The 10,000-nt window shown below is 39.7% G+C and overlaps 1 protein-coding gene across 1 annotated transcript; it reads left to right on the plus strand.

The window, feature by feature from the left end:
• The first annotated feature begins 1,753 nt into the window (after positions 1 to 1,753).
• On the plus strand, positions 1,754 to 6,016 carry LOC138337992 (uncharacterized). Its single transcript, XM_069288440.1, has 8 exons — positions 1,754 to 1,844; positions 1,998 to 2,116; positions 2,225 to 3,078; positions 3,686 to 3,974; positions 4,143 to 4,248; positions 4,363 to 4,487; positions 4,773 to 5,183; positions 5,978 to 6,016. The coding sequence occupies exons 1-8, from the start codon at positions 1,754 to 1,756 to the stop codon at positions 6,014 to 6,016; spliced, it is 2,034 nt and encodes a 677-aa protein (XP_069144541.1).
• The last annotated feature ends 3,984 nt before the right edge of the window (positions 6,017 to 10,000 follow it).

Consider the following 10,000-nt stretch of genomic DNA (forward strand, 5'->3'; position numbering starts at 1 on the left):
ACTACACCTGAAACTTACCCTACACCATTTAATCGAAATGAAGTATATTGTATAATATAAAAGAATATTTTATACATAATTGAATTGAGTCTCCATAAACGTAACTAAATCATCTAAAACTAACCAATGCCGAAATACCCTTAAAAACTGAAAATCACCATACAAAATCTCTAAAAATATCCAACTGAGATACACCCCTAAAGCTAAACATAACTAAATTCAATAGTCCATGTCCCAACAAATGGATAAGAAAATGTAGATAAAGGCATACAAGCTGATGTACCATAGTTTTACGGTACTTTCAATGCTTCTTCCTTAAGTTTAATGTGTGTCTAAGGCCTCTTCGAAGAAGATTAATGTATTTTTCTCTCTATTTTGATGTACCATGGTTTCACGGTACTTTCAATGCTTTTTCCTTAAGTTTAGTTTGTGTCTAAGGCCTTTTTGTATTGGTTTTAATGTAGTTTTCTCTTTGTTTGCAGGAAATCTGTCCAGAAGGACAACGTGGAAAAATTGTGCTGAAAATTGCATAAGTGATGACCTATGAAGCCATCGACGGTCTGTCTTGACCTCAACGGTCTGTAGGGGCCATTACCGTACGAAGAAAAAGGCTTCTAAATGAAGTTGGGGAATTCTGACCAAGTGTGGGGATACAGAGGCTCTCGATGGACCATCATAGCCACGATGGACCGTCCTGCACATCCATCAATGTTAACAGAAAGTAGCCCCAGTACCCATCTCCAAAAGATTCTAAGTATGGAAGAATGGAAGACATCGACGGACCGTCGTGCATGCAATGGATCATCATCCTTGCCCGTCGATGGTAACAGAAAGTTGGTGAAGAGAGATGCAGAAAAAGGAGTTAAGTATGGAACAACGGATGGCCTCGACGTTCCGTCGTGACCTCGACGGTCCGTCGCTCCAGTTGTCAACTAAGACGCATTTTTCGACAGATTTTCCTTAAATAGATTTCCCTCTTTTGTTATGACTCTATTATGATAAATACTTTTGAAAACCTTTTTTTGGGGTTAGACTCTTGGATATTTGTTTGTTTTATTGTTCTAAGTGTTGAATTTTGGTATTTTGTAAAAATCACTTTATTTTACGGAATCGTTTAGTGCAAGTTTTTGATTAATTCCAGTAATCGTCTGGATTTTCTTCAATCTCATCAATGTAAGTGCATGATTTCTTATATAATTAATATGAATTGTATGATTATTAACATGGGGAGTGTCTTTATGCTGAGATTGCTGAGAAGTTGGAGAAAATCTCTCAAAATAATAAAGCTTGGAGCACTAGGAAGTAAGATACTAGGAGAAACACTTTTTTGCAGTGCAATCCGCACACAATCCAGCCACAGAAGGAAATGGCTCAAATAAGAACTGAGCTTGGGTTGGTTTTGTAACATTTCATTGGTGTTGCAGAAAATGTAAATGTGGTGAACTACTTGTCTAAGCCACCACCGCCAACTGATGAGTATTACTATGAGGAGGACTCTTATGATGTAAATGATCAGACGAGGGGTTTCCGACCAAACGCCCAAAGCTCCAATCAGGAAAATTAGCGCCACGGTCAAGGAAACCAAGGTCGAAACTATGGTAATTACAACCGAGAGGGTCATTATGTCCGAGATGGAAATTACAACCGCGACAACAACTTCAACCGGGGTAACTATGGTAACAGAAACAATAGGAATGGACCCTATGTTCCACCTCAAAAACATGAAGTTGCTCCTAGGGATGGTAGAGGTAGTATGGCGCTAGTTGAGGATATGTTCCAGAAAATTATGAGGAGGTTTGATACTAGTGATGAGCACACTAAAGAGTTGAGGAGTGACTTAGCAAGTATTGGGCAAAAAGTTGATGCACATGCAATCTCGATCAAGCATCTTGAGTTGCAAATGGCCCAATTGTCTTTGATTGTGAATCCACGCTAACCGGGCACTCTTTCTAGCAAAATTGTCCAAAATCCTAAAAATGATGGACATTGTATGTCAGTCGGTAAGAAAACCATTGACCCACCAATGTCGTCCGGTGTAGAAAATATGATAAGAGGCGATAATGAGATAGTGGAGGTTAGTGGTGAGTTAGAAGACAAAACGGGGATAGAAGTTAAGGTACCCAAGGTGACTCCCATGCCTATACCACCACCTCCATTTCCACAAAGGTAAGTGAAAAAGATAGAGGATGGTAAATACCGGTGTTTTATTACTATGTTGAAATAGCTTTCCATCAATGTCCCTTTGATCGAATCTCTTGAACAAATGCCCGATTATGCCAAGTTCATGAAGGATATGGTAACTAAGAAAATATCGGTCGATTTTAAAGATGATGATAGAATGCAACATTGTAGTGCTATTGCTATGAGGTCTCTAGTGCAAAAGAAAGAAGATCCGAGTGCATTCACTATTCCATGTACAATCGGGTTATTAAAATTTGCAAAAGCATTATGTGACCTTGGAGCAACAATAAATCTCATGCCTCTGTCTATTTATAAGAAGTGGGGTTTGGGTGACCAAAAGCCCATTATGATGTGGCTACTGATGGTTGATCGAACGATAAAGAGGCCTATTGGGATACTCCATAATTTGTTAGTAAAGGTGAAGTCATTCATCTTTTCGGCCAATAGTGTTACTCTGGAATGTGAGGTTAATTTTGAGGTGCCTATTATTCTTGGAAGGTCATTCCTTGCTACCGGTAGAGCCTTGGTTGATATGGAGAAAGGGCAAATGAAATTTCGATTGAACAATGTAGAAGTGACTTTCAATGTTTGTAGGTCCATGAGGCAAAGTGGTGAGATCCAATTGGTATCTGTCATATCTTACAAAGTTGAAAAGTTATCTAAGGTACAAATAGAAGAGGGTGTGTATGTAGAAGCACTAGCGGCAGTAATCATGAATTTTGATAGTGATTGTATTGAAGAGTATGAGTCATTGGTCACGGCACTTGATCGAGGTGATGTTCGATTTAAACCAAAGAAGTTAGAGTTAGATATGATGCATCGCGAGTCTCCACCCGCAAAACCATCAATAGAAGAGGCTCCAAAAGTAGAACTTAAGGCTCTACCACCTCATATGAGGTATGTATTCTTGGGAAAAGGTGACACTTTGTCGATAATTATTGCATCAGATTTAAATGTGCATCAAGTTGGGAGTTTGGTGGAGGTGTTAAAAAGGTTCAAAAGAGCTATTGGCTGGACTATTGAGGATATTATTGGGATTCCTCCCGAGAATTTTCACATAAAATCCAACTCATGCACGATCATAAGCTAAGTATTGAATACTGGAGACGTTTAAATCCACCTACGCAAGAGTTTGTAATGGAGGAAATCATTAAGTGGTTGGTTGCTGTAATGATTTATCCCATCGTCGATAGTAGTTAGGTATGCCCTGTTCAGTGTGTACCTAAGAAAGGGGGAATGACTGTGGTCCCCAATGAGAAAAATGATCTTGTTTCGATGAGTTCGGTGACTGGATGAAGGGTATGTATGGATTACCGAAAATCAAATGCATGACCGAGAAAGACCATTTTCCTATGCCCTTCATGGAACAGATGTTAGATAGACTTGCAAGAAAGGGGTGGTACTATTTTCTTGATGTCTATTCGGGTTATAATAAGATTTATATTGCACCAAAAGATCAAGAGAAAACAACCTTTACTTGTACTTATGGGACCTTCGTGTTCAGGAGAATGTCATTTGGGTTATGCAATGCACCAGCCACATTTCAGAGATGTATGATGTCAATATACTCTGATATGGTGGAGGACACTATTGAGGTGTTTACAGGTGATTTTTCAGTGGTTGGTGACTCCTTTGAGCGGTGTTTGAATCATTTGTCTGAGGTTCTTAAGAGGTGTGAAGATTGCAACCTTGTGCTAAATTGTAAAAAACGTCACTTCATGGTGAAAGAAGGTATTGTATTAGGTCATCGCATTTCAGAGAAGGGTATAGAGGTTGATCGAGCTAAAGTTGAGGTGATAGAGCGACTTCCTCCACCTATCTCTATAAAAGATCTGAGAAGTTTTCTTGGGTATGTAGGCTTTTACCGAAGGTTCATCAAGGATTTTTCAAAGATTGCACATCCTTTGTGCAAGTTTCTTTAAAAAGAGTGTAAGTTTCATTTTGATGAATCTTGTCTGAAGGTATTTGGTGAGTTAAAGGAAAAGTTGGTGTCTGCAACTATCTTCATTTCTCCGGATTGGAGCAAGCCCTTTGAGATGATGTGCGATGCGAGTGGGGTTGCTCTTGGTGTGTTATTGGGATAAAGAATGGAGAAAATCCTTCATACCATTTACTATGCTAGTAAAGCCCTTAATGAAGCCCAAAAGAACTACACCATGACTGAATAAGAACTCTTTGCAGTAGTCTTTGCTTTCAAGAAATTTCGCTCCTATTTGCTTGGAACTAGAGTTATAGTGCATACTGATCATTCTGCTTTGAGATATTTGATGTCAATGAAGGATGCAATACCGAGGTTGATTCTTTGGGTATTACTATTGTAAGAATTTGACTTTGAGGTAAAAGATAGAAAAGGGACCGAATATCAAGTTGTTGATCACTTGTCCCGATTAGAAGATGAAGCAATGAGAGAGTTGGGTGAAAAGTCTTAGATTGATGATAATTTCCCTGATGAGCATATATTGGCTTCCTCCCAAGACTTGATCCCATGGTTCGCAGATTTTACAAATTATCTGGCTAGTGATATCATTCCACCGGACTTGTCCTTTCATCAAAGAAAAAAGTTCATGCATGATGTTCAATAATTCTTTTAGGATGAGCCATACTTATATAGGAGTTGTGTTGATGGGCTTATTCAGCGTTGTGTGACGGAAGTTGAGATGTTGAGTGTTTTGGAGGCATTCCATTCTTCGCCTGTAGGTGGGCATCATAATGGTATTCGAACTACTCACAAGATCTTGCAATGTGGATACTATTGGCCAACCATCCACCAAGATACTCATGAGTTTGCCAAGGCATGTGATAGATGCCAAAGAGACGATGGCATTTCGCGAAAGCAAGAGCTCCCTGTAAACCACATTTTGGTGATTGAGTTGTTTGATGTGTGGGGCATTGACTTTATGGGCCCTTTTGTGAGTTCTCATGGGATGAAGTACATTCTTGTGACATTCTATGTGTCTAAATTGGTGGAAGCTACTGCACTCACGAATAATGAAGGGAAAAAGGTCACTGCATTCTTTCAAAAGAACATATTTTCTAGATTTGGCACCCCAAGGGATATTATTAGTGATGGGGGATCTCACTTTTGCAACAAGTTGTTTAAGGGATTATTGAAAAAATATGGGGTTCGCCATAATGTGCCACTCCTTACCATCCTCAAACTAATGGGCAAGTTGAGGTGTCAAACAGGGAGATTAACCAAATTGTGGTAAAATCGGTGAATGCTAGTAGAATGGATTGATCAAGGAGGCTTGATGATGCTCTTTGGGCCTACCGGACAGCATACAAGACTCCCATAGGTATGTCCCTATACCAACTTGTATATGGGAGACTTGTCACTTATCGGTTTAATTAGAGCATAAGGGCATATGGGCAATGAAAAAGTTGAAAATGGATTGGAATGAGACTACGTAACAGAGGTTAAACGGCTTGAATGATCTCGACGGACCACTTTGATGGACCTTTGTTCCTTTGACGGTTCGTCCTGCACAACCATCGACACTGTCAGAACCTTTGTTTCTGACGTTTTTAAAATTTATTCTAAGTGTCTCTTGATGGACCCTTATGACGGACTGTCATCCCTTCGACGGTCTGTCCTTCACAATCGTCGACACTGTCAGAACCTTTGTTTTTGATGTTTTTAAAAATAATTCTAACTGTGTCACGATGGACACCCATGATGGACAGGCATGCCTATGACGGACCCTCGATGGGTCCGTCCTGCACTCTGTACTTCTGCACTGTCATTTTATTTCTATGCTTTGCTGCTTCCTCTGTTACTAACTACTTCTGTATGCAGGTACAAATGGCACCTAAACAGGACCGTGTCTACTCATGAGGGCGTTCAAAGTCAGTCGCCCAATCGAACCGGCTTGTCATAGGCTCAGATGATGAGCGTGACCCAGAGTACGTGCCACCAGGTACCCGCACTCCTACCTCTAGTGCCCGCTCCACTAGAGCCATGACCACGAGAGTAGAGCCCGCATAGTCACCCCCTCCCCATCTTAAGAGGAGCGCATACTAACCGGCACACCTTCTGGGTCTCCTAGAAAGTCTGAGGAGCATCTTGCTCTGAGGATGCTTCCGGTTCTGAGGAAGTGTCCTGTTCTAAGGAGGTCTCTGGGTCTGAGGAGGCCTCTGCTCCTGCCACCGCATCCCAGTCTTCCTCGTTTGATGAGGCTGATAGTGCTGACTCTACTCCAGCGCCCTAGACTGGCTCCCCGGCCCGATTGCTGATCAGCCTAACCGACGGTGTGTTGATGGGCAATATCAGGTATACACCAATTCCAAGCTGCCGAATGAAAAGGGGGTCATGACCCGGACCCTGACACTAGAGCGGCGGGTTCTTACGAGGAGTCTCCCCTTAATGTCGGCTATTCAGGAATTATTCACCAAGCATCGGCTGGAGTGGACGGCTCGGGATGTAGGTCCCTACAGTGAGGAGATGGTACGAGAGTTCTAAGCCTCTTATGTGGCGACTCTCTGATCTCATCTAGACAGACGGGCAGTCCCCGCTAAACATGCTCCTTTAGATTACGTCCCGAGTCCAGAGCATGTGGGTTTACATTTTCTTGTCGGTCATCCGCATGTATTTCTAGGCGCAGATGTTAATGCCACCCGGACACCTCTCACCACCGAGTTCGACAATTTCTTGATTGTTTAGTGTTTTCACACCGGTTGGTGATTCTATTCTAACACAATGAGTCTATTGTTATTGTACCATTTTTTTCAATCAACAGAATACCATGGCTTACTTAGTTGATCTAGACATGGTGGATTTTGATATTATTCTGGATATGAACTGGATTCATGCTTATTATACCTCAATTGATTGTAGAACTCGAGTAGTCTAATTTCAGTTTCCTAATTAACATGTTTTAGAGTGGAGGAGTAGTTCAGCATGTGCTTAAGGGTTGTTTTACTTTAAACCTTAATATATTAAGTTAGTCTCAAGGGGTGTATCTATCACTTAGTCGGAGTTAATGACTCTGATGTTAAGACACCGCCTAGTCTATCAGTCAGTTGTGAATGAGTTTCTTCAGGTTTTCTAGATTACCTTTTGAGAGTCCCTCTTGAGAGAGAAACAGATTTCAGAATACACATTCTTCTTGATACTCGACCTATATTTTTCCGCCATATAGAATGGCTCAAAATAAGTTAAAGGAGTAAATAGAACAGTTGAAAGATCTTATTTATAAGGGGTTTATTCGGCCTTGTCTTACCTTGGGCATTCAGGTCTTATGTATGAGGGGAAAAGATCATTCTCTCTGAATCTGGATTGTTTAGCGTCAATTCAACAAGGTCACTATCAAGAATAATTATCCATTTCCAAGAATTGGTATTATTTTCAATCAACTTCAAGGTGTCACTTTCTTCTCTAAGATAGATCTCAGAACTGGCTATCATAAGTTGAAAGTAAGAGAAAGTGATATTCCAAAGACAATATTAAGAACCCGGTATGGCCTCTATGAGTTTCTTGCTTATGTCATTTGGATTGACTAATGCTCCTCCAACGTTTATAGATCTTCTGAACAAAGTGTTTAAACCTTATATTCATATGTTTGTTATCGTATTTATTGATGACACCGTGATTTATTTGAGAAATGAGGAAGATCATGCTAGTCATCTTTGAAAAGTTTTCCAAACGTTAAAAATAAGGAGTTCTATGCCAAATTTTTTGAGTGTGGGTTTTGTCTTGAGTTTAAGGGGTTCTTAGGCCATATTGTGTATGGTGAAGGGATTTGGGTTGCAACTCAAAAGATTGACGTTGTGTTAAACTAGCCCACGTCCATATCTCCTATTGATATAAAGAGAATCTTGGAATTGATTGGTTATTATAGAAGATTTGTCGAGGGATTTTAGTCTATTTCGTCTGCGTTGACCAAGTTAACTAAGAAAATACCTAATTTACAATTTTCTGAAGCTTGTGAGAAGAGCTTTTAGGAATTGAAAATTTGATTGACTACTGCATCACTATTGACCCTACCAGAAACTACTCAAAGCTTTGTTGTTTATTGTGATCCTTCCAGCGTTGGACTTGGTTGTGTATTGATGCAATATGGTAAAGTCATAGCTTATGCCTCCAAACAACTTAAGATTAACAAGAAGAATTATCCATCTCATGATCTCGAGTTGGAAGCAATAGTACTTTCCTTGAAAATATAGTGTCACTGTCTCTATGGTGTTCATGTAGATATATTCACCGATCAAAAGAGTCATATGTATGTTTTCAATTAGAAAGAACTTAATATAAGACAGTGGAAATGGTTGGAGCTACTCAAGGATTACGACTTGAGCATTTTCTATTACTCATGTAAGGCTAATGTTGTTATTGATACCTTGAGCATGTTATCTATGGGTAGTACTGGCCATGTTCATTAAGGAAACAAAGAATTGGCTAAGGAAGTTCATAGACTTGCCGATTGGGAGTCCGTCTATTGAGTTCCAGCGAAGGTACATGTGTGGTGATGAATGAGGTTGAATCATCTCTAGTGTCTGAAGTGAAGGAGACACAAGACAAAGAACTTATTTTGCTTGATCTAAAAGCAAATGATCATAAGCAGAAATTGATAAATTCTTAACTAGGGGGAGATGGTGTGTAGAGGTATCAATGTAGTTTGTGTGTATATGGGCGGATGAACAACAATTGTCACTATCTCTATGGTGTTCATGTAGATGTGTTCACCAATCAAAAGAGTCATCATTATGTTTTTAAATAAAAAGAACTTAGTCTCAGATGGAGGAAATGATTGGAGTTACTCAAGGATTATGGCATGAGTATTCTTTATGACTCAGCTAAGGTTATTGTTATTGTTGATGCCTTGAGTATATTATCTATGGGCATTACTGTCATGTTGAGGAACGCAAGAAAGAATTGGCTAAAGAAGTTCATAGACTTGCCCGATTGGGATTCTGTCTCATGGATTCCAGTGAAGGTAGAGTTGTGGTAATGAATGAAGCTGTATCATCACTAGTGTATGAAGTGAAGGAGAAACAACACCAAGATCCTATTTTGCTTGATCTAAACGAAAATGTTCATAAGCAGAAAGTGATGGATTTTGAACTATGGAGAGATGGTGTATAGAGGTATCAAGGTAGTTTGTGTGAACAAGGGCGGATGAACTCCAATAGAAGATCATGGAGGAAGCCCATAGTTCTAATATTTAATCTATCCATGTTCCACAAAGATGTATTGTGAATTGAGTAAATTTTAATTTAGGAAGTAGTATGAAGAGGTGTATTGTAGATTTCGTGTTTAAGAGTCCAAATTGCCAACAAGTCAAGGTAGAGCACCAAAGGCTTGGTGGTATGGCTCAAAATATACATTTGTCGGAGTAGAAGTTGGAGATGATTAATATGGACTTCATTAATGAGTTGCCACGATCTATCATGCAGCATGATTCGATTTTGATGATTGTAGATCGGATGACTAAATCAGCCCATTTCCTGCCGGTACAGACTACATATTCAATAGAAGATTATTATAGGTTATATATTCAAGATATAGACAAACTTCATGGGTTTCTTGTGTCTATCATTTTAAATAGAGGTATATAATTCATCGCTCAATTTTGGAAGTCTTTCTAAAAAGGTATGGGTTTGAAGGAGAACGTAGTACTCTTTTAATCCTTAGAATGTTGGTCAAGCAGAGGACACCATTCAGACTCTAGAGGATATACTGAGAGCATGTGTCATAGACTTCAAAGGTAATTGAGACGATCACTTACCTCTCATAGAGTTTGCTTTCAACAATAGTTATCACTCCATTATCCAAATGGATCCTTACGGGGCACTTACAGGATATCCAGGAGGGTTGACAATA

The sequence above is a fragment of the Solanum lycopersicum genome, chromosome 8 (assembly GCF_036512215.1).
Source record: "Solanum lycopersicum chromosome 8, SLM_r2.1".
Taxonomy (NCBI): domain Eukaryota; kingdom Viridiplantae; phylum Streptophyta; class Magnoliopsida; order Solanales; family Solanaceae; genus Solanum; species Solanum lycopersicum.

What these genes read in the sequence shown, in the direction of transcription:
- LOC138337992 (XM_069288440.1), top strand. Translation starts at nt 1,754, where the DNA reads ATGGCGCTAGTTGAGGATATGTTCCAGAAAATTATGAGGAGGTTTGAT. An exon ending in TACCGAGGTTGATTCTTTGG is followed by an intron (nt 4,488 to 4,772) that starts GTATTACTATTG and finishes TAATTCTTTTAG; the next exon opens with GATGAGCCATACTTATATAG. An exon ending in CGAATAATGAAGGGAAAAAG is followed by an intron (nt 5,184 to 5,977) that starts GTCACTGCATTC and finishes TTCTGTATGCAG; the next exon opens with GTACAAATGGCACCTAAACA.